Source organism: Colletotrichum truncatum (genome assembly GCF_014235925.2).
Source record: "Colletotrichum truncatum strain CMES1059 chromosome Unknown Contig_0016, whole genome shotgun sequence".
Classification (NCBI taxonomy): domain Eukaryota; kingdom Fungi; phylum Ascomycota; class Sordariomycetes; order Glomerellales; family Glomerellaceae; genus Colletotrichum; species Colletotrichum truncatum.
In genome coordinates this window covers 283,016-309,637 of record NW_027222413.1, presented here as the reverse complement: position 1 = coordinate 309,637, position 26,622 = coordinate 283,016, and the positions used below count along the sequence as shown (strand labels likewise).

Genomic DNA, 26,622 nt, shown 5'->3' with positions numbered 1-26,622 from the left:
AACGGTGACTTGCACTCATTTGTGCTCTCCTTCTTCGTTCCGGCCGCCTCTTCTTCCGCCTCACAATGACTATTGTAGGATTCGCAAATCGTTCAGCATAGTTGGTTTGTTCGGAGTTACTCTGCAATTGCTTCTGTTTGTCACTATTCCAGCTAAGCTGTCATCGTCTACATAGATCACGCTTAAAGCTAACTCGCTTCTTCCGCTTCGGAACCTTGAAGATGATTCGCTTTTTTGCAACTTCAACGTTTTCCCACTCCTCAAGATTTAAAAGGGAGGATATGGTGTCGGGATGATTGACTCCAAGGCAGCGTTGCTGAAGCCCAAGGCAGTCACGCATCAACTGGATTGCGTCGACCCGCCGGCCCTGGCTTTTCCACGTATGAGCCAAGTTGGCCATGCTCGTTAGTGTGGAGGGATGCTCCTCTCCAAGCACCCTCAAACTCGTCTCCATCACCCGCACCTCTAGCTCCTCGGCCTCCTTCCATCGGCCTTGGTTCCAAAACGTTGATGCTAGGTTGGCCATGCTCGTCAGTGTGGAGGGATGCTCCTCTCCAAGCACCCTCAAACTCGTCTCCATCACCCGCACGTTTAGCTCCTCGGCCTCCTTCCATCGGCCTTGGTTGCTAAACGTCGACGCCAGGTTGGCCATGCTCGTCAGTGTGGAGGGATGCTCCTCTCCAAGCACCCTCTTTCTCGTCTCCATCACCCGCACGTTTAGCTCCTCGGCCTCCTTCCATCGGCCTTGGTTCCTAAACGTTGACGCTAGGTTAGCCATGCTCGTCAGTGTGGAGGGATGCTCCTCTCCAAGCACCCTCAAACTCGTCTCCATCACCCGCACCTCTAGCTCCTCAGCCTCCTTCCATCGGCCTTGGTTCCAAAACGTTGATGCTAGGTTGGCCATGCTCGTCAGTGTGGAGGGATGCTCCTCTCCAAGCACCCTCTTTCTCGTCTCCATCACCCGCACGTTTAGCTCCTCGGCCTCCTTCCATCGGCCTTGGTTGCTAAACGTCGACGCTAGGTTGGCTATGCTCGTCAGTGTGGAGGGATGCTCCTCTCCAAGCACCCTCTTTCTCGTCTCCATCACCCGCACCTCTAGCTCCTCAGCCTCCTTCCATCGGCCTTGGTTCCTAAACGTTGACGCTAGGTTGGCCATGCTCGTCAGTGTGGAGGGATGCTCCTCTCCAAGCACCCTCAAACTCGTCTCCATCACCCGCACAAACAGCTCTTCGGCCTCCTTCCATCGGCCTTGGTTCCAAAACGTTGATGCTAGGTTGGCTATGCTCGTCAGTGTGGAGGGATGCTTATGACCTAGATATTCCTCACGAACTCGTATAGCCTCTTGTATAACAGCCTCAGCCCTGGAATAGTCCCCTAGCATAAGTGAGTACCAACACATATTCGTCAACAGCTTGCTCCACTTTAACTGGTCGCTTTCTTCAGACGGCTTTTCATTCAACAGCGGCTCGATATGGGGCATTAATGTTTGACACTGTTCCCACGTTTCGAACACGCCTGATGGAAAGTGTTGCGAGGCGGACTGAAGGAAGAGTTTCCTCCACCGCTCTGGGCAACCGAGCTCTGAAATCCATTCCTTTGTACAGAACTGTACTAGTGAGTGCATCTCGCAGAACCCAGACACCACACTCAGTGAAACAAGTGAATAGCTTCGGAGCATATCTAAATCGTCCTCAAAATCATGATCGTCGTCAGCTTCGTCATGGTCGTCGTCGTCGTCGTCTTTGTCGTTGTCGTCACTCTCCTTAGGTTTTAATGGGTTGCTGTTATATCTATACAGCATATACTCAGGTATGTTTTGTGCATTGAAATAGCTCATCAGTGACAGAAGGTTAGAAGCTCGGGGTTGCTCCCGTTTGATCTGCTCAAACGTCACTTGCCAAGTTATAATGATAGAGTTAGACACCCCTTTGTATCGCCTGATATCCCCTCTATCACTGCGAAGCAGAGTGCCCTTCCGCTTTTCACTCTTCTGGAACTCCTCTAAATAGGAATGAATAGTCACCCGGGGACTTCGTTTATGGATGTATGCTGCTGCTTGGTTTACAGCGAGCGGGATACGGTTGAGAGTGTGAATCAGACGCAACGCGGCGGCCTCATCGATGTCTTGGTCTAGCTTGTTTTGGAGAAGCAGTAGTGCCTGTTCTTTATCCATTATAGGTACTTCAAGAATCGTCTTGCCGCTGCCTGTCAGCCTCTCTGCGGCGTCCCGGCTGCGCGACGTAAACAGGATCTTGCCGTTATCCGAATGGGGTAGATACGATGCTATCGGCGTCGGTGTGCTGTCATCAATACCGTCTTTTGACAACAGCAGCGTGACGTCATCCACGTTATCGACAATCATAAGCCACGCCCCCGCATCCTCTCTCTGCAGCCAGTCGCGGACCAGCGCCGCGATATTGACGCCAGGATCGTGGCGACGAGGAAGAGCTAGCACATCTGCTATAGAGCGGTAGGACTCTTCGAATGTTGCGTTTGTGCTGCCGCGGACCCAGAAGACGCTAGTTTTGGACGAGGCGGCGTGGACGTGGTAAGCGAATTGGATGGCCATCTGCGATTTGCTATAGCTGCGTTAGCGTAGCCTACTAAATCCACCGAAGGCGACAAACCCAAACCCACCCAGACCCACGAGACCGAAGCGGCTCTCAGGTCCAGCATACTGCCTTTCCATCCATTCCCAGATCTTGGGTCGGCTCACGAAGCCAGGATCAGAAGCAAACGGTACGACGAAATGAGGTTTGCGGGCAATAGATAGATCCTCGGCTTTACCGAGCTTTAGATCCTCTATGCCCTTTTGTACGTCAAACAAAAGAACCCTGGAGAAGTCAGGATATAGCTTTATTCAGCAGCAACCAGTTTGCTCTTACGTATGTTTCGAGTGCATAGTCTCAACTGTGTGATTCAAGCGGTGTATATCTCCCTGAACTGCTAAAACGTTAGATAGCATTACCAGAGTGGCTTTGTGATACTGACTAGTGTTGAGTACGTCAAGGATTGGCTTCTCTGCCTCAACGCTATTTGATGCGATCTGAAGTAAGAGATCCTTCGCATAGGCCGCCGCCATCATGGCTGCGAATCCTTGCCACTCCTTGTTCTTATGCGAGTCGGCGTAGTCGCAAATTCCCCGGACGACTAGACACGGGAAGTGGTTCAATAGGCCTGCGGCCTCCATCTCGAAGCAGAGGACATCCCTTTCCGCCGATAACTTATCCCGGATACGCGCATCCTTCATCAGCTGATTTCCACTAGCAATCAGGCCGTAGTGGATGGCAGGATCATCATCGTCTTCGTCTCGTTTGGGTCGGGCTATTAGGGAGGTAGTATCGTCGCCGCACATAACGTCGCAGTCATCGGATGAATCCGAGGGATGCACAATGTCAGATCTATATAATCTGTCGCTTGCTAAGCCAGGTCGTGTATATTTCTTCCGTTTCTTAATCTTCTGTAAGGCCTCGTCTATGTTATTGGCCAGCTGGTGGCCCTTCATTTCATACAAGCTTCTAAGTGCGGCAAGCGCTGTTCGTAGTACCATCGGCGGTTGGTTTAAAAATCCGGTTTCTTGGAAAGAGAGGTTCTGGATGGTTTTACCAAAGTCATACTGGAAAACGCCGCCTTTCCCGCCGCTTGGGCTACTGACAACGACATCCCCGAGCCGTATATCATGTTTGCGGCTAGGCGCGCCGCCCCCAATACCGACCATCAGCCCGATGCGGACGTTTGGAAAGCTGTGGAGCATGTCTCTGGCCACTGCTGCCGCCGTGGTCGTCCCATATTCGCCATCGGGTAGGGTGGCAACGACAACGTTATGGCTGCCGATCCTGCCCAGAATATAGCTGTTGTTGTCGTTTTGGGCGACCTGTCGCGGGGGTTCATGTTCATCGTCAAGGAAAACTCGGGCGGCGACGGACTCGGGAGTGACGGCGCAGATCCAACCGACTGTATAGGCTTTGGGATCAGACATGGCGGTTGTGCGTTCGAATGAGGATTAGTGGTTTGAGACCGCTCAGAACTCAAAGGTGATTAAGACAGCGAGCAGAAGATGGCGAAATAAGACGACCGGACATGCGCGGGGACGTTCTCCTATATCTGCTAGGCACAAGATCAGGCTGGCGCTTGGCATGTCCGGATGTGCTGATGCCTTACGACATGCAGCTAGCTGTGCCAGATGATTGGCGAAGAGCTCACAGTCACTTGGTGGATGTCTTTGAAACGAATCACGAGAACGAACCAGGGACCTCCTTTAGCATGTGGGCGTACGGTGGTGCAGCGATGACATGTCAGCGCAGGGCATGGCGAGGTTCTTGATTGGTGAGCTATAGGCGAATACACATTGCCATTGGCGAACTAGGCTCACCAGGACATGCATGCGAAAATGTCCTAGATCAGGTCGCATCGTTCTTCAAGATAGTGGGGCAAGGTATATGGGTCCAGGGGCCAGCTTTTGCCCCAGTGCGTTGATGTAGCCCTTGCTTCACTGGGCCGTTCATCCCGTTGATGATCTGACGATCAGATTAAGCTTGTTTTGACAGAATGTGAGGGCGGGCGAAAGGTTTGTTTGTGGTGCTGTGAAAAGCGGTCTTCGTGGCTAAGCTTTGAAAAGCAAGGACATCGGTGGGCGGGTCCATAGAAACTCATGGAACCCTGTGGAAACTTTCTAGAAGGGCCACGCTGTCTCTTGTCGTCGCCACGAAGGTGCGACGATGCAGTCTGACAACGATACCGCTGCCGCCTCAACCAAGCTTGATTCATAAGGCAAACCATCATGGCAGGTCCAAGCTTTGACTGGCCCGACGACGGCTTTACTATCGGTTATGAAACCCCCGAGCTTCCGACCTACTACTTCCCCAGAGACGGATCGGTTGGCGGACAACCAAGTTCAACCGCCGACCGAGCCGACTCCGTTGTCGAACAAGCCGATCAGCCAAGTGGCGATCTTGCATTACCTCTTCTTCGACTAACCGATTGGGACAGCACTAAGCAGTATAACAAGGACAGCCCGGTGTGCATTCATTATGATTTTCGGTGGAAGGTCTCTCAACGTAGCAAGATCCGAGCAAGGCAAGTTTGTTCGGATACGGATCTTGATCTCGTTCTGGCTCCAGGCGATTTTTGGGAGACTACTTTCAGGCCTCGACTTACAGCCCTATTGGAGGATGAGCACAAGTTTCCTGCGGATAAGTATACGTGTGAAGAAGCGATTGTCGACATATCTATCGAGCGAAGCCGTCAGCAGGGCCTGAAGAAACGATTCAAAGGCCTAGAGATCGATTGGAATATCCTACACAGTCATATGGAAGGCCTCGGCGCCTTATTTAGTAAAGAGGAGGAAGATCACTTTTGCTATCGAGATCGTTTATAAGGAAGCCACAGGCGATGCCACGTCGGCAAACGGCAAAAAGAAAGGGCAGAGCGCTACCGAGGCTCAAAAGCTTCAAAGAGCGGCTGATGCCGGTCTTTGGACTCGAGTATATAAGCATCATCGCTGCAGAGGCAAATTCTGCAAGCAAGGACCCCACTGCTGGATTGACGAACGGGGAAACCACCATAGGCTGCTACCGAGGCACCTAGAAGAGATTTTTAATCATATCCAGAGAAATATGAAGGAAGGAGAGAAAGAGGAGGAGGTTAACATCAATATCGAGATCCCATCCAAAATTCTTGGTGACATACTAAATGACAGCCGGAAGCGGAAGGCGGAGGACTCCGTCGATTGTCGTGGCTGCAAAGCTCATGCCTCGTCAAACGGTAGGCTCTATGGTAGCGGCGAGACAAGCTTCAGCAGTGACGCTGGGGAGGTTGAGGGTGATAGGATGGATAGACTTGAGGAATATTGCGACTGGAATCTGCAACAAGTTAAAGACGATAAGTGGAGAGAGGCCCTGCAAGTTGCGAATCAGTTTGCGATGGACCAGTTTCTCGAACTGAATTCAATCTTGAAGCACCCAAAGGTGGCTGCCGATTTGATGGTAAAAGGCGGGGTGAAGCCGGGCATTGCTTTGCAGTTCGTTAGCAACGTTGAAAGGTTTCAGCAGAGATAAAGCCTTGAAGGCCAGAGTTAGGCGCTAGCATCTTATGGCGTCTTTATTAAAGTAATTATATCTATTCTGGTGGTTTTGTGATAGATATCCCCGCGTGACGAAAGTGAGCCTCTGCTACGTCAGCATCGTCGCCAACCACGTCAACGCACCATTCCAGAAACATCTTAAACTCCCTAGAAATAAAGTCCTCATTTTCATGCCATTTTTTCTTAATAAACTTTTTGAGGACTCCAAAGTGTTCCTCAATAGGGTTAAAGTCGGGTGAGTATGGAGACAGAAATTCCACTACCACTCCCGCATCTCGGCATATCTGTATAATCTTCTCCGAATGATGCCATGACGCATTATCCATAACGAGGACGGATTTTGGCTCTGGATATCTGCCACAGTGGTGCAGCAGCTGGGCTATAAAGTCCTCGAATAAGTCACTGTCGGTTGATCCTTGGTATACTCGCCTCAAAACAATGCCATCTTGAGCGTAGGCTGGCAGAATGTGCCATCTTTTCCCGCGACCGAACTTCGTCGTCTCCACTGGAGACGACCCTTTCGGGGACCACCCCTAACGCCGGTATCCCGCTCTCCTGTCGCATCCAGACTCATCGACAAAGACAAGCTGATACGACTGGTACTGCGAGATGCGATGAAGATAATGGTCTCGAAGGTCGTCGTCACGTTGTTGTGCAATACGATGGATCGTCTTTCTCGTCCACCCAATTGACCGCAGGGTCCGACCGATTGATCGCTCCGATATTCTCATCCCAAAACTACGATAGAGGAAGTCTGCCATTTCGCATCGATACATGTATGGCTGTTTGATTAGTCTATCACATAGGGCCTCCTGCATGCGTGTTGTCATGCGGCTGCGACGGCCAGGACGGGCTGGTTTTCGGGTGGGCATGTCAGAATCCGGTCCCTCGCGACGCATCTTCTGAACGGTACGCAGAGAGCATGATGCATTTGAGGCAATGGTCTTGTTTTCGAATCCTTGTGTTAGAAGAGTTTTGATCAGGGAACGCTGTGCGGCATCCAGTTGCGGCGCCATAATGATGGCTGCCACCAGTCGTCTCCAATTAAGAAGAGGGAGAACCACGGGACCAAGGCCAAGGGAGCAAAGATGGGCGCCCTGCCGGTTTTCTTAGGCTGGGTTGCTGACGGCTTACCAGAAAGTCAGTTCTGGCTCTGTTAGCGACCGTCCAGTGGGTACTTGGTCACTACAAGTGTAAGCTGTTATGCCAAGTAAGCAACGGTTCCACACCACCACTACTAAAGATGTTAAGTAAACATTTTGGCGAAACCCATTACGCCTTTTACTGTAAACCACTGCTGTTTTAACCCGCTTCAACTCTCTATCTGTATTTTATGTAATATCGTTATGTACATTGAGACTTCGGAGCAGGGAGCGAAGAATAGCCATAAAAAGATGAAATGAGGATTTGTAACTTTTTTATACAGGAAATACAGATAGCTTAGGGTAATTGTACAATGATCAGATACAAGGAGTAGCATGTGGGCGTTTGTAGACAGAAGTGTAAAACGCAGAAAATAAACTAGAAGGCAGTGTAAGGCATGATAATACAGTACAAACGGCGAACCGCAAGCCTATAAGTATATACTGGCCAAAAGTAGAGTATAGCTTGAAAAGAGGTCGCTCGATGGGATTCTCTCTTATAGGTAATGAATAACATGCAATTTATACGGGTTTAGTGCATACAGTCCTACATCGTATTTGTTACGTCGCGGTCCGTATATTAAGTATGTATCCTATGGCTCACACTGCATTTCGTTCTTCCTACACTGCCAATCTGACTCGTTCCCTCCCCGAACCTACATACCATGCCTTCCATAGATACTGTGACCATTGCCTATGCAATATGTATCGTAAGCCTGCCTGTCGGCCTCACTGTTATTAATCTTCTGGCAAGAACAAGCGGACTAAGGCGGCGGCTAGCCTACCAAGCCGAAAAACAGTTAGTTTATCGTCTACTCGTACATCGGCACTCGCTTTTCGGCCCTTGGAATGCGATCTCACTACTCAGGCCCGCGATCTTGATTAGCATCAACGTTTTTTGTCTAACTTTCCATCAGCCGCCGCTACTCGCACGCTCTGGCCTGTTAACCCTGTTTAACCTTTTGCCTCTGTTTATTGGGCCATACTTGGAATTTGTTGCTGACGTATTGGGACTCTCGTTTTCAACTTTTGTCTCCTGGCACCGCTGGCAGGGGCGTATGACATGCGCCATGCTGATCGTCCACGCACTCAGTGCGGTAGCAGACCAAAAGCCGGTTAGCCTTGACAGTACCAAGGGCATTTTCATCTATATAGTGATTATTCTTCGTGCTTCCCCCATGTTACTAGCAAATAACAAAGCCTTTTAGGGATCACTATCAGTACTCGCTTCGGCCTACTGTTTTATACCGTTTCTTCGCCGCCGTATATACGAGATCTGCCTTCGACTGCACCAAGCACTGGCAGCCCTCGTCGTCGTTGGCGTCTGGCTGCACCTGCTGACGATGCCCAACTGGCCCTGGCTCTGGATATACGTTTTTCTGCTTGTCATAGCACTCCTGTTACTGGTTCAGGTATGCTTAACAACATACCGCAATAAAAAGCTAGGAAGGACGCTATCTCGTGCCTATATTCGACATGTCACCGGCACAATTTTGATCTCTGTCAAACTTTCCAGGCCCGTCAGCGTCGAGGCTGGACAGTACGTCACTTTGTGGATCCCCCGAGTCGGCCTCTTGCAGACTCATCCGTTTGTTGTGAGCTCATGGACAGAGTCGCCACAAGAGATCCTGGAACTGTTTATCAAGCGACGCCGGGGATTGACGTCTAGCCTACTGCGCTACTCGGAGGAAAGACCAACCCCCCACGTCGCTCTCGTTAGCGGACCACATGGCGTCAGCGTTCCGGTGTGGGATTATGAGGCGGTCTTCATGGTAGCAACCGACTATGGCATTGCCGCACAAGCTCCTTATCTGAGGAAATTGGTTCATGGCTACAATAACTGCAAAGGCCGCACACGCCAAATCCATCTTATCTGGCAGGTGTCGAGCCTCGGTAATGAATTTCTTGAACACTTGTTCGGCTTCAGTAGGCTTACAAAAGTCATAGGCATCGTTCATGCGGCCGAGTCGTTTCTCAATCCCATTCTTGACGACGATACACTAGACCAGGGCAATGTATGTGCAGCCGAAAATGGCTTCATTCGTCACCTTCGCATCAGGAACTGACTACGAACCCCCTGACCAGATTCTGGACATCTCCATTTATTACGACATGCAGCAAGGAGGAATGACGATAGAAGACCTTGAAGCAGTTGCGCCTGTTTGTCTCGGGGATGCGTCGCTTGCGGAGAAGCCGATGATGTACACGATGGCTGCACCAACAGTGGAAAAGCTCCTAGCGAAGTATTACTCAGCTGCTGCCGAAGGCAGCCAGGCGATGGAGAGGCCGACAAGGGTTAAGAACTTTGGTGATAGGGCACGGCTTTTCATAGGAAGCCCAGACCTTTCGGAGAGCCTGTACAAGGCATCTCGTATGTTGAGTGACACTGTGAGTGAGTCGTCGACCAGAGAAGGCGACATGCTGCTATTAGGTAGGCAGAAAGATTTTCTTCCACGGTCTCTATATACTAATTTGTATTCTAGTTTCCGCTTCCGCCAATGTTAGAGACCGGCTACATGACATAGTAGCAACCTTTGAGAGCAACTTTCAACAAGCGCCGTCTTCTGTATACAGAAAAGAAAACGATCCGCGATGTGTGGGAACGAGAGTGTGGTTAAGGGAGCTAGATTTCCAGCCAGATATGTAGTCGCTTATACATCCTTCCAGACATTTAAAGTATAAGACATTGCAGTCATATTTTCTATCTTACTGGGCCAAGACTCGAATTGAAGAGAGAATACAGTCCAGCGCTCTGTCTGGTAGCCTTCTCTTGCCAGAATACTCTCTGCCGTTTCGACTGCGTTAGTTAGGTTCATACTCGCATCGGCGACACTGTGAGCTGCTGAGTATGTATAGTAGTCGAACTCCCGCTCTAGGAACCGTAGGAATGGGAATTGGTATGACGACATGTTCGTATTGATACCGACCGATGTAGCTTTGCATCCTTAGAGATTCAGTTTCTATTCGCCGAGTTTTGTCATCGACACCTGCCATTCCAATCCATATTAAATATTAACAGTATTGTTGTCGCAATGGTAGGAATATGTCTTCTTAGTGCATAGTCCTGTGATGGGTTGTCTGCCGACGTTTTAGAATGCACTCAATTTGCGGCATGGAAGTAGCCAATTCACAACTCTTTTATGCCCTAATAAACGCCACTACTTGATTAATTGTGGGGTGCCAGAAAGTGCAATTCCTGCCGTCGGCTATTTATAATGCCGACGTACCAACTAATCGCAGAGGTAATGGGCCGAGGGCACAACGTCGGCTTCTAACCTCCGCCGTTGGACAACCGCAGGTCCGGCCTACAAAATGGCAGCATGTCACAAAGTCCGTAATGAAGGCGAGAGCCTTCTGCGACGAGCGCTCGAAAACGCGCGCCGGTTGTCACAGCAGTTGGCTCTGTCAACCCCCCGTCTCGTCGCACCTCGGAGCCAGCGGCAAACCTTAGAAGCCTTTCCACTCAGCATCACGGATACATGCGTGTGGTCCCGGACACACCCAAATTTGCCCTCTAATGTATTTCCACGCAGAAAAAACGAGAAAGCAATGGACTAATGATTATCTAACCCATTATGATAGTGCGTTTCCAAACAAGCTAGTTACTGGATTGTCTAAGAACTAAACTCGTAATAGGAGCTCTATCTTATCGCACGCGACCAGACTTGCATTGGGATTGGTTAGAACTTATGATGTTGCTTTCTAGGCCACTTTTGTAGGCTTGAGGATACACGTCGTTTACTTGTTATTTTTACTTTCAGCCTTGACTTCTACTAGAAGAGATTTACCATTGGGTGTAAATGACTAGTTGTGATTATCTCATCGAAATTTCTCACACTATCCTAGCGCTACAAATTATAAACTGAGATGGGGCTTAGGGGCGGGGTGTCTGAATCGTCGTATTCAAAAAGAGCTTCCTCTGATCGAATTCTGGTCTCTGGATCATTAGGGTCCAGACTCTTGTCTGTATCATCGACCGTAACGCTGCATGCTAGCCTCGTCGTTTCTTCCTCACATTTTTTATGGGGATCATGTTTCTGAATCCTAGACTCAGGATCGTCGTCTGCTCTATCCTCTATTTCCGATGCATCTTTAACCGCGCTGGTTTCCGAAGTAGTGCAGCCGATAAGTGCGGATAACTGTCCGTCCGCTTGCTCTTGGGGTTGGCTTGCGAGGCGGACCCTCTCTGCTGAAATCCCCAAAGAATTCAAGGCCTGATCCAACACTTGTCTGCTGACGACAACTGGGAAGCCGTCCATGACACTGGACTGGGAATGACTTGTGTTGTGGCTGACAAACTCTTTTAGCTGGTCCGAGATACCTTCCGTTGGCTTCTCTAGCCCTGAGATGTAGACTATTTTTATAGTCACAGAAGTGACCCCGCGAATATGGCAGGCCATAACGATATAGGATGTCTTTGGCGAGTTGATACAATATTCTACTCTTGTCTAGAGTGTGTATGTACTGTATGTACTGTGAGTTGTAGATGCTGAGGGGAGAAAGTTCGCTGGCATGGTAATAAAGAAGGCGGTAATGTGGCAAAGCTAAGTGCTAGATACTAATATACCGCGTTTGCCGTTATAATACCTTGTTCGCCAGCTCTACTTCCAGCGGCGCTGGTTTACTAGTTGGAAGTCGATCCTGGCTTGGAGCCGGAAGACGCTTAGAAGACGAACTCTACACGCCATAATATATTCGAGCGACGGAATTGGCACTAGAGAGTGAGCAATGCTATTTATACCCGCAAATAACGTCACGGTACAGTAAAAGGCGTAATGGGTTTCGCCAAAATATTCAACTTAACATCTTTAGTAGTGGTGGTGTGGAGCCGTGGCTTACTCGGCTTGGCAGACTACACTTGTCATGACCAGGTACTCATGGGACAACTGCTAACAGAGCCAGAATTGGCCGTTTTCCTCCCACTGGTAATCCGTTTGGGGTCCACCCCAACCAAACGGTGACTTGCACTCATTTGTGCTCTCCTTCTTTGTTTCGGCCGCCTCTTCTTCCGCCTCACAATTATTATTGTGGGATTCGCAAATCGTTCAGCATAGTTGGTTTGTTCAGAGTTCCTCTGCAATTGCTTCTGTTTGTCACTATTCCAGCTAAGCTGTCATCGTCTACATAGATCATGCTTAAAGCTAACTCGCTTCTTCCGCTTCGGAACCTTGAAGATGATTCGCTTTTTTTGCAACCTCAACGTTTTCCCACTCCTCAAGATTTGAAAGGGAGGATATGGTGTCGGGATGATTGACTCCAAGGCAGCGTTGCTGAAGCCCAAGGCAGTCACGCATCAACTGGATTGCGTCGACCCGCCGGCCCTGGCTTTTCCACGTATGAGCCAGGTTGGCCATGCTCGTCAGTGTGGAGGGATGCTCCTCTCCAAGCACCCTCTTTCTCGTCTCCATCACCCGCACCTCTAGCTCCTCGGCCTCCTTCCATCGGCCTTGGTTCCAAAACGTTGATGCTAGGTTGGCCATGCTCATCAGTGTGTCGGGATGCTCCTCTCCAAGCACCCTCTTTCTCGTCTCCACCACCCGCACCTCTAGCTCCTCAGCCTCCTTCCATCGGCCTTGGTTCCTAAACGTCGACGCCAGGTTGGCCATGCTCGTTAGTGTGTCGGGATGCTCCTCTCCAAGCACCCTCAAACTCATCTCTATTACCCGCATATCTAGCTCCTCAGCCTCCTTCCATCGGCCTTGGTTCCAAAACGTTGACGCTAGGTTGGCTATGCTTATTAGTATGTCGGGATGCTCCTCTCTAAGCACCCTCTTTCTCGTCTCCATCACCCGCACGTTTAGCTCCTCGGCCTCCTTCCATCGGCCTTGGTTCATATATGTTAACGCTAGGTTAGCCATGCTCATCAGTGTGTTGGGATGCTCCTCTCCAAGCACCCTCAAACTCGTCTCCATCACCCGCACGAACAGCTCCTCGGCCTCCTTCCATCGGCCTTGGTTCCAAAACGTCGACGCCAGATTAGCCATGCTCGTCAGTATGTTAGGATGCTCCTCTCTAAGCACCCTCTTTCTCGTCTCCATCACCCGCACGTTTAGCTCCTCGGCCTCCTTCCATCGGCCTTGGTTCATATATGTTAACGCTAGGTTAGCCATGCTCATCAGTGTGTTGGGATGCTCCTCTCCAAGCACCCTCAAACTCGTCTCCATCACCCGCACAAACAGCTCTTCGGCCTCCTTCCATCGGCCTTGGTTCCAAAACGTCGACGCTAGGTTGGCTATGCTCGTTAGTGTGTCGGGATGCTTCTCTCCAAGCACCCTCTTTCTCGTCTCCATCACCCACACCTCCAGCTCCTCAGCCTCCTTCCATCGGCCTTGGTTCCAAAACGTCGACGCTAGGTTGGCTATGCTCGTTAGTGTGTCGGGATGCTTCTCTCCAAGCACCCTCAAACTCGTCTCCATCACCCGCACAAACATCTCCTCGGCCTCCTTCCATCGGCCTTGGTTCCTGTACGTCAACGCCAGGTTGCCCATGCTTTTTAGTGTGTCGGGATGCTCCTCTCCAAGCACCCTCAAACTCGTCTCCATCACCCGCACAAACAGCTCCTCGGCCTCCTTCCATCGGCCTTGGTTCCTATACGTCGACGCCAGGTTGGCCATGCTCGTCAGTGTGTCGGGATGCTCCTCTCCAAGCACCCTCAAACTCGTCTCCATCACCCGTACCTCCAGCTCCTCAGCCTCCTTCCATCGGCCTTGGTTCCAAAACGTCGACGCTAGGTTGGCTATGCTCGTTAGTGTGTCGGGATGCTTCTCTCCAAGCACCCTCAAACTCGTCTCCATCACCCGCACCTCCAGCTCCTCAGCCTCCTTCCATCGGCCTTGGTTCCTAAACGTCGACGCTAGGTTGCCCATGCTTTTTAGTGTGTCGGGATGCTCCTCTCCAAGCACCCTCTTGAACGTCTCCATCACCCGCACAAACAGCTCCTCGGCCTCCTTCCATCGGCCTTGGTTCCAAAACGTCGACGCCAGGTTGGCCATGCTCGTCAGTGTGGAGGGATGCTCATGACCTAGATATTCCTCACGAACTCGTACAGCCTCTTGTATAACAGCCTCAGCCCTCGAATAGTCCCCTAGCATAAGTGAGTACCAACACACATTCGTCAGCAGCTTGCTCCACTTTAACTGGTCGCTTTCTTCAGACGGCTTTTCATTCAACAGCGGCTGGACATGGGGCATCAATGTTTGACACTGTTCCCACGTTTCAAATACACCTGATGGGAAGTGTTGCGATGCCGACTGGAGGAAGAGTTTCTTCCATCGCGCTGGGCAACCGAGTTCGGAAATCCATTCCTTTGTACAAAACTGTACTAGTGAGTGCATCTCGCAGAACCCAGGCACCATACTCAGTGAAATAAGCGAATAGCTTCGGAGCATATCCAAATCGTTCTCAAAATCATGGTCGTCGTTAGCTTCATCGTCGTCGTCGTCGTCTTCGTCGTTGTCACTCTCCTTAGGTTTTAATGGGTTGCTGTTATATCTATACAGCATATACTCAGGTATGTTTTGTGCATTGAAATAGCTCATCAGTGACAGAAGGTTAGAAGCTCCTGGTTGCTCCCGTTTGATCTGTTCAAATGTCACTTGCCACGTTATAATGACAGAGTTAGATACCCCTTCATATCGCCTGATATCCCCTCTATCACTGCGAAGTAGAGTGCCCTTCCGCTTTTCACTCTTCTGGAACTCGTCCAAATAGGAATGAAATGTTACCCGAGGACTTCGTTTATGGATGTATGCTGCTGCTTGGCTTATAGCGAGCGGGATATAGTCGAGAGTATGAATCAGACTCAACGCGGCGGCCTCATCGATGTCTTGGCCTATCTTGTTTTGGAGAAGCAATAGTGCCTGTTCTTTATCCATTACAGGCACTTCAAGAATCGTCTTGCCGGTGCCTGTCAGCCTCTCTGCGGCGTCCCGGCTGCGCGACGTAAAGAGGATCTTGCCATTATCCGAATTGGGTAGGTACGATGCTATCGGCGTCGGTGTGCTGTCGTCAACACCGTCTTTTGATAACAGCAGCGTGACGTCATCCACATTATCGACAATCATAAGCCACGCCCCCGCATCGTCTCTCTGCAGCCAGTCGCGGACCAGCGCTGCGACATTGGCGCCAGGATCGTGGCGACGAGGAAGAGCTAGCACATCTGCTATAGAGCGGTAGGACTCTTCGAATGTTGCGTTTGTGCTGCCGCGGACCCAGAAGACGCTAGTTTCGGACGAGGCGGCTTGGACGTGGTAAGCGAATTGGATGGCCATCTGCGATTTGCTGTAGCTGCGTTAGCGTAGGCTACTAAATCCACCGAAGGCGACAAACCCAAACCCACCCAGACCCACGAGACCGAAGCGGCTCTCAGGCCCAGCATACTGCCTTTCCATCCATTCCCAGATCTTGGGTCGGCTCACGAAGCCAGGATCGGAAGCAAACGGTACGACGAAATGAGGTTTGCGGGCAATAGATAGATCCTCGGCTTTACCGAGCTTTAGATCCTCTATGCCCTTTTGTACGTCAAACAAAAGAACCCTGGAGAAGTCAGGATATAGCTTTATTCAGCAGCAACCAGTATGCTCTTACGTATGTTTCGAGTGCATGGTCTCAACCGTCTGATTCAAGCGGTGTATATCTCCCTGAACTGCCAAAACGTTAGATAGCATTACTGAAGTGGCTTTGTGATACTGACTAGTGTTGAGTACGTCAAGGATTGGCTTCTCTGCCTCAACGCTATTTGGTGGGATCTGAAGTAAGAGATCCTTCGCATAGGCCGCCGCCATCATGGCCGCGAATCCTCGCCATTCCTTATTCTTATGCGAGTCGGCGTAGTCGCAGATTCCCCGGATGACTAGACACGGGAAGTGGTTTAATAGGCCTGCAGCCTCCATCTCGAAGCAGAGGACATCCCTTTCCGCCGCTAACTTATCCCGGATACGCGCATCCTTCATCAGCTGATTTCCACTAGCAATCAGGCCGTAGTGGATGGCAGGATCGTCGGCCTCTTCGTCTCGTTTGGGTCGGGCTATTAGGGAGGTAGTATCGTCGCCGCATACGTCGCAGTCATCGGATGAATCCGAGGGATGCACAATGTCAGATCTATGTAATCTGTCGCTTGTTAAGCCAGGCCGTGTATATTTCTTCCGCTTCTTGATCTTCTGTAAGGCCTCGTCTATGTTATTGGCCAGCTGGTGGCCCTTCATTTCATACGAGCTTCTAAGTGCGGCAAGCGCTGTTCGTAGCACCATCGGCGGTTGGTTCAAAAATCCAGTTTCTTGGAAAGAGAGGTTCTGGATAGTTTTACCAAAGTCATACTGGAAAACGCCGCCTTTCCCGCCGCTTGGGCTACTGACAACAACATCCCCGAGCCGTATATCATGTTTGCGGCTAGGCGCGCCGCCCCCAATACCGACCATCAGCCCGATGCGGACGTTTGGAAAGCTGTGGAGCATGTCTCTGGCCACTGCTGCCGCCGTGGTCGTCCCATATTCGCCATCGGGTAGGGTGGCAACGACAACGTTATGGCTGCCGATCCTGCCCAGAATATAGCTGTTGTTGTCGTTTTGGGCGACCTGTCGCGGGGGTTCATGTTCATCGTCAAGGAAAACTCGGGCGGCGACGGACTCGGGAGTGACGGCGCAGATCCAACCGACTGTATAGGTTTGGGGATTAGACATGGCGGTTATGCGTTCGAATGAGGATTAGGGGTCTGCGACGGCTGATAACTCGAAGGGTGATTGAGACAGCGAACAGAAGACGGCGAAATAAGACGACCGGATATGCGCGGGGACGTTCTCCTATATCTGCTAGGCACAAGATCAGGCTGGCGCTTGGCATGCCCGGATGTGATGATGCCTTACGGCATGCAGCTAGCTATGCCAGATGATTGGCGAAGAGCTCACAGTCACTTGGTAGATGTCTCTGAAACGAATCACGAGAACGAACCAGGGACCTCCTTTAGCACGTGGGCGTACGCCGGTGCAGCGATGATATGTCGGCGCAGGGAATGGCGAGGTTCTTGATTGGTGAGCTACAGGCGAATACATATTGGCATTGGCGAACTAGGCTCACCAGGACATGCGTGCGGAAATGTCCTAGATCAGGTCGCATCGTTCTTCAAGATAGTGGGGCAAGGTATATGGGTCCAGGGGCCAGCTTTTGCCCCAGTGCGTTGATGTAGCCCCTGCTTCACTAGGGCCGTTCATCCCGTTGATGATCTGACGATCAGATTAAGCTTGTTTTGACAGAATGTGAGGGCGGGCGAACAGTTTGTTTGTGGTGCTGCGAAAAGCGGTCTTGGTGGCTAAGCTCTGAAAAGCAAGGACATGGGTGGGTGGGTCCATAGAAACTCATGGAACCCTGTGGAAACTTTCTAGAAGGGCCACGCTGTCTCTTGTCGTCGCACGAAGGTGCGACGATGCAGTCTGACAACGATGCCGCTGCCGCCTCAACCCAGCTTGATTCATAAGGCACACCATCATGGCAGGTCCAAGCTTTGACTGGCCCGACGACGGCTTTACTATCGGTTATGAAATCCCCGAGCTTCCGACCTACGACTTCCCTACAGACGGACCGATTGGCGGACAACCAAGTTCAATCGCCGACCGAGCCGGCTCCGTTGTCGAACAAGCCGATCAGCCAAGTGGCAATCTTGCATTACCTCTTCTTCGACTAACCGATTGGGACAGCACTAAGCAGTATGACAAGGACAACCCGGTGTGCATTCATTATGATTTTCGGTGGAAGGTCTCTCAACGTAGCAAGATCCGAGCAAGGCAAGTTTGTTCGGATACGGATCTTGATCTCGTTCTGGCTCCAGGCGATTTTTGGGAGACTACTTTCAGGCCTCGACTTACAGCCCTATTGGAGGATAAGGATAGGTTTCCTGCAGATCAGTATACGTGTGAAGAAACGATTATCGACATATCTATCGAGCGAAGCCGTCAGCGCGGTCTGAAGAAACGGTTCAAAGGCCAAGAGATCGATTGGGATACCCTTGATAGCCATATAGAAGGCCTCGGCGCCTTATTTAGTAAGAGGAGGAAGATAACTTTTGGCATCGAGATCGTTTATAAGGAGGCCGTAGACGATGCCACATCAGCAAAAGGCAGAAAGAAAGGGCAGAACGCTACTGAGGCTCAAAAGCTCCAGAGAGCCGCCGATGCCGGTCTTTGGACTCGAGTCTATAAGCATCATCGCTGCAGAGGCAAATTCTGCAAGCAAGGACCCCACTGCTGGATTGACGAACGGGGAAACCACCATAGGCTGCTACCGAGGCACCTAGAAGAGATTTTTAATCATATCCAGAGAAATATGAAGGAAGGAGAGAAAGAGGAGGAGGTTAACATCAACATCGAGATCCCATCCAAAATTCTTGGTGACATACTAAATGACAGCCGGAAGCGGAAGGCAGAGGACTCCGTCGATTGTCGCGGCTGCAAAGCTCATGCCTTGTCAAACGATAGGCTCTATGGTAGCGGCGAGACAAGCTTTAGCAGCGAAGCTGGGGAGGTTGAGGGTGATAGGATGGATAGACTTGAGGAATATTGCGACTGGAATCTGCAACAAGTTAAAGACGATAAGTGGAGAGAGGCCCTGCAAGTTGCGAATCAGTTTGCGATGGATCAGTTTCTCGAACTGAATTCAATCCTGAAGCACCCAAAGGTGGCTGCCGATTTGATGGTGAAAGGCGGGGTGAAGCCGGGCATTGCTTTGCAGTTCGTTAGCAACGTTAAAAGGTTTCAGCAGAGATAAAGCCTTGAAGGCCAGAGTTAGGCGCTAGCATCTTATGGCGTCTTTATTAAAGTAATTGCATTTATTCTGGTGGTTTTGTGATAGATATCCCCGCGTGACGAAAGTGAGCCTCTGCTACGTCAGCATCGTCGCCAACCACGTCAACGCACCATTCTAGAAACATCTTAAACTCCCTAGAAATAAAGTCCTCATTTTCATGCCATTTTTTCTTAATAAACTTTTTGAGGACTCCAAAGTGTTCCTCAATAGGGTTGAAGTCGGGTGAGTATGGAGACAGAAATTCCACTACCACTCCCGCATCTCGGCATATCTGTATAATCTTCTCCGAATGATGCCATGAAGCATTATCCATAACGAGGACGGATTTTGGCTCTGGATATCTGCCACAGTGATGCAGCAGCTGGGCTATAAAGTCCTCGAATAAGTCACTGTCGGTTGATCCTTGGTATACTCGCCTCAAAACAATGCCATCTTGAGCGTAGGCTGGCAGAATGTGCCATCTTTTCCCGCGACCGAACTTCGTGGTCTCCACTGGAGACGACCCTTTCGGGGACCACCCCCAACGCCGGTATCCCGCTCTCCTGTCACATCCAGACTCATCGACAAAGACAAGCTGATAAGACTGGTACTGCGAGATACGATGAAGGTAGTGGTCTCGAAGGTCGTCATCCCGTTGTTGTGCGATGCGGCGGATCGTCTTTCTCGTCCACCCAATTGACCGCAGGGTCCGGCCAATTGATCGCTCCGATATTCTCATCTCAAAACTACGATATAGGAAGTCTGCCATTTCGCATCGATACATGTATGGCTCTTTGATTAGTCTATCACACAGGGCCTTCTGCATGCGTGTTGTCATGCGGCTGCGACGGCCAGGACGGGCTGGTTTTCGGGTGGGCATGTCAGAATCCGGTCTCTCGCGACGCATCTTCTGAACGGTACGCAGAGAGCATGATGCATTTGAGGCAATGATCTTGTTTTCGAATCCTTGCGTTAGTAGAGTTTTGATCAGGGAACGCTGTGCGGCATCCAGTTGCGGCGCCATAATGGCACCAGTCGTCTCCAATTAAGAAGAGGGAGAACCACGGGACCAAGGCCAAGGGAGCAAAGATGGGCGCCCTGGGGGTTTTCTTAGGCTGGGTCCCTGGCGGCTTACCAGTAAGTCAGTTCTGGCTCTGTTAGTGACCGTCCAGTGGATACTTGGTCACGACAAGTGTAAGCAGTTATGCCAAGTAAGCAACGGCTCCACACCACCACTCCTAAAGATGTTAAGTAAATTATTTGGCGAAACCCATTACGCCTTTTACAGTATGCCTAGACACTTACTCATTGTTCAAGATATACATCCATCCCCTGTCTATTCGTTCAAACATACCTACGCCAGCTTGTTGATAACTCCCTCTAATTTGTCTCCGCCTTACTGTACTGTACCGGACTACATATATCCATCAATGGTTTTGAACATGGGAAACGACTCGCCTTCACTTGTGGATGAGCCCACTATAAGCGCTGGCTCTACTTTGTCTACTTGCTTTCAACCTACTCAGCTGGAGGGGCACATACGAGTTCCGGAGACGCCCAGTGGCGATGAAGAATGTTTACAGGGCCCATGCCGCTGTTTTGACTGTACTCTGGCCTTGTCACTACCTTCTACAGCTTTTGTGTCGGGAGGCATGGTTGACTCGGCTGTGAGCAGCCCTTTTGCAGGGTACTTCCCACAGCACTACAACATGGGCTTCATCGAGCTGTCAACCAACTCGTCCGACATGGACAGTCTGCCCAAATCCATAGAAGATATGGTGCCTATCAAGTATCTACATCGCCCGCAATGTACTACAGTACTTCCAACGCTAACAATAAAGTTTAGTAGTTCACAGGGAACAACGGAGATGATCGAAGCGATCGAAGCGATTGAAACGACCGACACCGCTTCGACTATAATCCCTTCAAGTATCTTGGCTGATGACAGCAAGCCCGTTAAGCGTCGCCGGACCAAACCCACACCAAAGGCAAAATCTTTTTGCCGTAACTGTGTTTGTAGTAGCTGTCTGTCAGAAAGTGCTGCCCTGATCGCCAAGAGTAAGAGAAGAACGGTTCGGAACAAGTCTGAGGTTTAAACAATGTGTATATACACAATCTATAGAAAGTTGCAAAATATCTTGAATTCGTCCGTATTATGTCCCTAAAATCAAAATAAGTATTGTGATGAACAGCACATAGCAACAAAGCTACAGAGTGTAAAAGAATTGGTTGACTTGGAAAAGTATGGAATGCGCAGAAAGACATCGACTCATATGTCTTTGGCATGCATTGCAAAGGAATTATGTAAAAACAACACGCTCGTTCCTTTATGAAGCACACGGTACGGTAGACATAGAGGTTATCTCCCAGTCGTACTATAATTCTTTTATGTAGATGACTCAATTCGAAAGACTACGGGCTGTAGATGATTTATGATTGTTCTACTGAAGTCTTTACGTGCCGCTAAAACCATCAAGACTACGCACCCGTGACTCCATTCTTCTATTTCCCTTGTCCACATAAATTGCCTAATCCCTTCCCCCCCTTAGAACGACAGTTATCTTATACGTTTGTAGCCAAGGGTAATGTGAAGGTAGAAGTTGACGTCGACGTCATTGTTACTATCACAATTGACGGCTTATATGTGTTGGTGTGACTGATGTCGGATGTCTCCAAGGCTTTAGTAGCACGCGAAGATCCAATTGTTGACGCCCTTTCTAAACCATTGCCGCATGTCAGGCCATTACTTGGAGCTGTTGAGGCTACAGGCGTTCCGAATGAACACACGCACGTGGCAGGATATGTTCCTATCTCATGACAAATGGTTCCGGTAGCAAACAATGCCACGAGTAAGCTGTAGAAATAAGCCATGCTTCTAATAATGTAGTCACTGATATGGTCAGATGAGTAGCTTCGAAGCTTGTCTACTTGAAGGTGATTGGGGTACAAGCGGGCAATTTATGGCTTCCCAAGATCGCCAAGATTAGCTCTACAGAAGTTGACGGAAATGACTCCGAAGACTGTTGCTAGATATCCGAGCCTCGCACAGTATAAGTAGTTTCCGAAAGTAAAATGTAATTCTGTAATGATTGTACTGTGTAGTACATACAGTACTGTACTGTAGCACCAACGGAAACCAAAGCTTGTTAAGAAAAATGACTCCGGTTGAAATTAGTCTCCTCGGAGGCATCGGCGGCACGATATGCATAGCACTCATCCTGCTATGGAAGGTACACAGAATCAAGAAATCCCAGCAAAACCATACTTTCCGTCATGGATCCTTTGTGAGATATACCAAAAAGTAAAGATTTGGTAGTGGCCTACATGACGCTAATAAGATGGCCTTCAGGACCCCTGATACAATTATGATCATAAGTCATTAAGATGCCGGCTCAATTCAAGGATGGATGTCTACAAATATATTTGCATCATCTTCTGCTCACTCGCACTGTCATTCAGCATGTTGGTCCCATATCTCCACTGAATTAGGCTTAGGTTTATACAAGGTATGGCTGAGGACCTAACGAGTGTAAAGTGGAATTTAGAATGATTCAATATATGATTTATGTTGAGCACATCAAGTACAAGCCTTTTATGGTGCTTACGCTGGCCCATAGTACGCCTCACATTACTCCCTTCAAGATGGTACTACACAGCAAGTATAACAGTGAGCCTTATGCTGGGACCGGCAGAAAGTTGACGTAGACACCTTTAAAGTAGATGTCTGTTCTGCGCACACTCATCAGGAACCGCTCCCAACACGAACCATTCGCCAGGCGCAGAGACACGATGCATCTGGAATTCCGCCGGGTGACCAAAGCTTTCCATCATGCGAAGCATTTCTGCGCGTGAGACACAAAAAAAACCTTTGTGTTCCGTGGAAGCCGCACATGCGCTATTAGAACTGATTCTGGCTTTCGAGAACCAACATGAGGAACATATGTTTGATTACGTCGTCTTTGTTGCTCGCGTTCCGCAGCTTTCAAGCTGTTACTGTATAAAAAGATATGAACTGTGTAGATTTTTTACTTCCCCAATCTAGATGCTGACGCATTGCAGAGGGTGTTATGACATGGCAGGCAAGCATTAGATAGATATCGGGATCCATTCAACAGTAATGAAGGTTGAAATGACCGGGTAACGCCGTTTGTGCCTGAAAGCTTGGTCCCGAATCGTTCACGATTCTGGCTTGCGAGACCTCATTCCCTTAGATACTATACAATAGTGTGTATAGGATACATGTGTGTGTGTGTGTGTGTGTGTGTGTGTGTGTGTGTGTGTTTAGAGCCATTTCCTGCTGCAACAGCTAGGACAATAAGCTATATCATTCAGAAAGAACTGAATTTCGGGGGATGTTTAATACACTTTTGACCTTAGCCTGAGAATGTTTATACCCAAATTATTTAATTCCCCAATAAGAAATAGCTTGCCCGCTAGTTACGCACCCCTACTACCATGCCGAGCATCCCTTTGGAAGTTGCGTGGCATATCTACAGCCAGTGCGATCTTCACACACAGTCAGTCTTCCCATGCTGTTCTCGCGCCTGGCACACGTTTTTCAATCCAATTCTTTATCGGGATAACGTCAGACACCATGGTTCCTCGTCTGTGTTCAAGGCAATAGCGAAATGCAAGGATGAAACCATTACCCTCGCAACTCTCAGAGCTGCGCATAAGGGAGGGGCAAGCTTTAACATATCCACACCAATGGTCCTGCCGGAACTGTGCAGCAACACCTTCTTCTCTGTTACTCCCTTGTATCTGGCTGCGTCCCTGGGTCGAGGGCAGATCGTTACTTTCCTCCTTGATCACGGCGCCGATATTGACGGCGTTTTAGACTACCAACTCAGGACTCCGCTATTCATATCACTAATCAATAAGGATGCGGCAACTTCGATGATCCTCTTGCGTCGCGGGGCTTGTCTTGAGTCAAGTAGTTTCGGCATCAACGCGCTGCATCAAGCTGCCGCCGCTGGGCTCAAAGACGTTGTAACCTATCTCGTAGACGAGAGGGGTCTCGACATTGACGAAGGTGATAGCAACGGCGACACTCCCCTGATTCACTCCTTGCTCTCTCCCACTCCGGACGACATCATTCTGCATCTTAAGAATCACAACGTAGACATTAACAAGCCGACCAGCATAGACATGTGGCACGTGACGCCCCTCAGCATGGCGTGTGAGGAGGGCATGTTTGCGGTTGCCCGCAGCCTCTTGGAAGCTGGAGCAGATGCCACAGGGAGCGGGGACACTTTGGTCGACGGCGCGGATCCATATTTCGGCCTCTTCGTACAGTTTCCGCTCGAGCTAGCTCTACTCGCGACAACTGAGCGGGCAGAAGGCAGGACATTAGCCCAAAAAAGGCGTCTTCTTGAGCAACTACTAAAGTCGGGTGCGGACCCAAACGTGATGGTCTGCATATCTGAACGTTCTAACTGGACTGGGCCGTTGCTACTGAAGCTGATCCGTATGAAGCGAAGATGGGAGGCTGAGTTTCTGCTGTCGACAGGACTCGTGGATATCGACAAATGCGACTCGAGAGGGGTCACAAGCCTCACCTGGGCGCTTTCGACCTCCCACGGTGATTCTCGCATGGCGTCTGCCTTGCTGCGGCGGGGTGCGAGGCCGGATCCGGCGGCTTTGCGGAGGGTGATTACGAAAGTTGGACTTTTAAGCCAAGCCACCAATTACTGGGGACTGGTAACTATCCTGACCAGAGAGCCCAAACTTCTGACGGTTTTCCAAATTCTATATGGCTATTGCTTCCATACGTCGCTAAGGGGCAGAAACCCTACTGCATCATCGTTTCTGCGGGAGTCACCAAGGCCAGTCATTCGCCTCATCACGGAGATGCTTAAGAAGAACGTTACCCTATCCAGGGCGGGGCTTTTGAAGGTGCTATCGTTACAACCAGAACGGGATTTAGGCGGAGGACCAATCATCGCTGGGCTATTTGCCTAGAAATAGATGTTGCTTTTTTTCACAAAAGTAAGACAACGAAAGAGAGACGACCGAACAAATCTTTAAGAACATGGAATCCAAATACAATGGCTATAACTTGCTATTATCGAAAGTTTTGTTGGATTAGTCGCCTGGTGTGTAGGCTAATCCTGCCACGCGGAATGAAGTTCTAGGGGCAACCACGGCGACGCAAGTCGATCTTGTATAATGGTAGTAGATTTAACGATGCTTAATAAAATGATCTCCGAGATTATCCACCCAGATGTCAATTTCAAACCTTCTGTGTACCTACTCATGAAAGTCAACCAATCACAAGATGTCCTGTAGGGTTCAGCCAACTTTTGATATCAAGCCGTCGCTGAAATACAATCTGCCAGGCTCAGGCGTGAAAGGTTTGCGGATCTTAGCAAGGCGTTGCCATCGGCCTCGGCGACTAATGCCTGGATTCGCACACCGTACTCCAACGCATAAGAAGAGTCAAAACGCCGCTTCACTTCGTTCTAGTTCCCCTCTTTCCTTCATCAGCATATGCTCAAGCCCTTACAATGATGAACTACGTAGACCTAACCGAAGAGGATGAGAGTATGTCTTACGTCTGTTCTTGGTGTTATACACCGCTTCAAGAGCAAGTCCTACTTCCGGATTGTTCATGTGTCAGTCTCAAGAAACGTCGTCAGCAGCATAGACTAATTTTCAGAGCAGGTTATTTGCGTCAACTGCTGTAAAAACTTTCAAGCTTATAACAACACCAAAGAGGTGGTTTGCTCCAAGTTCAGCCATTGGAAGCGTTCCAAGGCCCAGAACAGCCGAAAGATTTACGATCTCGACTGCGCCATTTGCCAAGATGCTAGCTTGCACAAAAAGCTCATAGCCGGGTCCTGCGGTACGCCTTCTATTCATTTTCGATAGAAAGTAGTGGCTAATTCAACTTTCAGGTCATGTATTTCATAGAGACTGTATGCGAGCGCCAAGGGAGTGCCCCTATCGTTGTGAGAAAGGGAAGTGGTACCGCGCATCGCCAACTAGGCTGCTAGGGAAGCACGGCAAGCTGTCGACTGGGGAAAGTATTTCGACAAGTGATTATCACCGGCGGAAGAAGATGAGACAACGGGTGAAGCAGCCTATCAAACACCCCAAATCAAATCTTTAAGTTATTCAAATCATGTACTGTACTACCATCAGTCAAAGGCAAGACAAAGGCATGCTACGGTCGTGACGACAGTGCCGTTAGACGTAGCTATATGACGGAGAGCAGGTGATAATGAAGACGAATCAATCATTACCGAAGCGTTTGCTTTGTACCATATTTCGTCGCCCTGCCCGAATCTGGATATGTGCTAGCTTTGTCATACGCCCGTAGAAGATCAATTTTTAATACGATAAAGTAGAGGTTATAACTATGCTTATTAATTAAAGCAAACATGTTGTATGGTGTAGCATCACGATGTTCTATACTGTATAGGATCGATTTTTCTTCCTTTTGTTATAAGTGTTTTTCCGACTTTAAATACTGTATTGCTACCATCGCCTATTTTTGCTCTCAGTAGGATATAAATATTGTTATAGTAGTAATAAGGACTTAAAAACCCACTTCATGCTTATCTATGAACGCCGGACACAATCATATCGCAACGGAGTTCTACGAGTCATGCCTCCAAAGGCGAG

General features: G+C 49.6%; 9 protein-coding genes across 9 annotated transcripts; 5 read left to right on the top strand and 4 right to left on the bottom strand.

The window, feature by feature from the left end:
• Window positions 1–160: 160 nt before the first annotated feature.
• CTRU02_215505 (Kinesin light chain 5) lies at window positions 161–3,979 on the bottom strand (the record flags this gene model as incomplete). Its single annotated transcript, XM_036723791.2, has 4 exons — window positions 161–2,579; window positions 2,628–2,834; window positions 2,886–2,943; window positions 2,992–3,979. The coding sequence occupies 4 exons, from the start codon at window positions 3,977–3,979 to the stop codon at window positions 161–163; spliced, it is 3,672 nt and encodes a 1,223-aa protein (XP_036584474.2).
• Window positions 3,980–4,780: 801 nt separating this feature from the next.
• On the top strand, window positions 4,781–6,056 carry CTRU02_215504 (uncharacterized protein; the record flags this gene model as incomplete). Its single annotated transcript, XM_036723792.1, has 2 exons — window positions 4,781–5,333; window positions 5,389–6,056. 2 exons carry the CDS (start codon window positions 4,781–4,783, stop codon window positions 6,054–6,056), a joined length of 1,221 nt encoding a protein of 406 aa, XP_036584475.1.
• A 559-nt stretch (window positions 6,057–6,615) lies between these two features.
• On the bottom strand, window positions 6,616–6,981 carry CTRU02_215503 (TPR domain-containing protein; the record flags this gene model as incomplete). Its single annotated transcript, XM_036723793.1, has 1 exon — window positions 6,616–6,981. One exon carries the CDS (start codon window positions 6,979–6,981, stop codon window positions 6,616–6,618), a length of 366 nt encoding a protein of 121 aa, XP_036584476.1.
• Window positions 6,982–7,889: 908 nt separating this feature from the next.
• Window positions 7,890–9,729, top strand: CTRU02_215502 (FAD-binding domain-containing protein; the record flags this gene model as incomplete). Its single annotated transcript, XM_036723794.1, has 4 exons — window positions 7,890–8,381; window positions 8,433–9,117; window positions 9,172–9,239; window positions 9,310–9,729. 4 exons carry the CDS (start codon window positions 7,890–7,892, stop codon window positions 9,727–9,729), a joined length of 1,665 nt encoding a protein of 554 aa, XP_036584477.1.
• Window positions 9,730–10,536: 807 nt separating this feature from the next.
• CTRU02_215501 (uncharacterized protein) lies at window positions 10,537–10,782 on the top strand (the record flags this gene model as incomplete). The annotated part of the gene is made up of 1 exon (XM_036723795.1): window positions 10,537–10,782. The coding sequence occupies one exon, from the start codon at window positions 10,537–10,539 to the stop codon at window positions 10,780–10,782; it is 246 nt and encodes an 81-aa protein (XP_036584478.1).
• Window positions 10,783–12,365: 1,583 nt separating this feature from the next.
• Window positions 12,366–16,901, bottom strand: CTRU02_215500 (Kinesin light chain 5; the record flags this gene model as incomplete). Its single annotated transcript, XM_036723796.2, has 4 exons — window positions 12,366–15,504; window positions 15,553–15,759; window positions 15,811–15,868; window positions 15,917–16,901. 4 exons carry the CDS (start codon window positions 16,899–16,901, stop codon window positions 12,366–12,368), a joined length of 4,389 nt encoding a protein of 1,462 aa, XP_036584479.2.
• An 802-nt stretch (window positions 16,902–17,703) lies between these two features.
• Window positions 17,704–18,978, top strand: CTRU02_215498 (uncharacterized protein; the record flags this gene model as incomplete). The annotated part of the gene is made up of 1 exon (XM_036723797.1): window positions 17,704–18,978. One exon carries the CDS (start codon window positions 17,704–17,706, stop codon window positions 18,976–18,978), a length of 1,275 nt encoding a protein of 424 aa, XP_036584480.1.
• Window positions 18,979–19,039: 61 nt separating this feature from the next.
• Window positions 19,040–19,903, bottom strand: CTRU02_215499 (uncharacterized protein; the record flags this gene model as incomplete). The annotated part of the gene is made up of 1 exon (XM_036723798.1): window positions 19,040–19,903. The coding sequence occupies one exon, from the start codon at window positions 19,901–19,903 to the stop codon at window positions 19,040–19,042; it is 864 nt and encodes a 287-aa protein (XP_036584481.1).
• A 3,548-nt stretch (window positions 19,904–23,451) lies between these two features.
• CTRU02_215497 (ankyrin repeat protein) lies at window positions 23,452–24,957 on the top strand (the record flags this gene model as incomplete). Its single annotated transcript, XM_036723801.1, has 1 exon — window positions 23,452–24,957. One exon carries the CDS (start codon window positions 23,452–23,454, stop codon window positions 24,955–24,957), a length of 1,506 nt encoding a protein of 501 aa, XP_036584484.1.
• Between the last annotated feature and the right edge of the window lie 1,665 nt (window positions 24,958–26,622).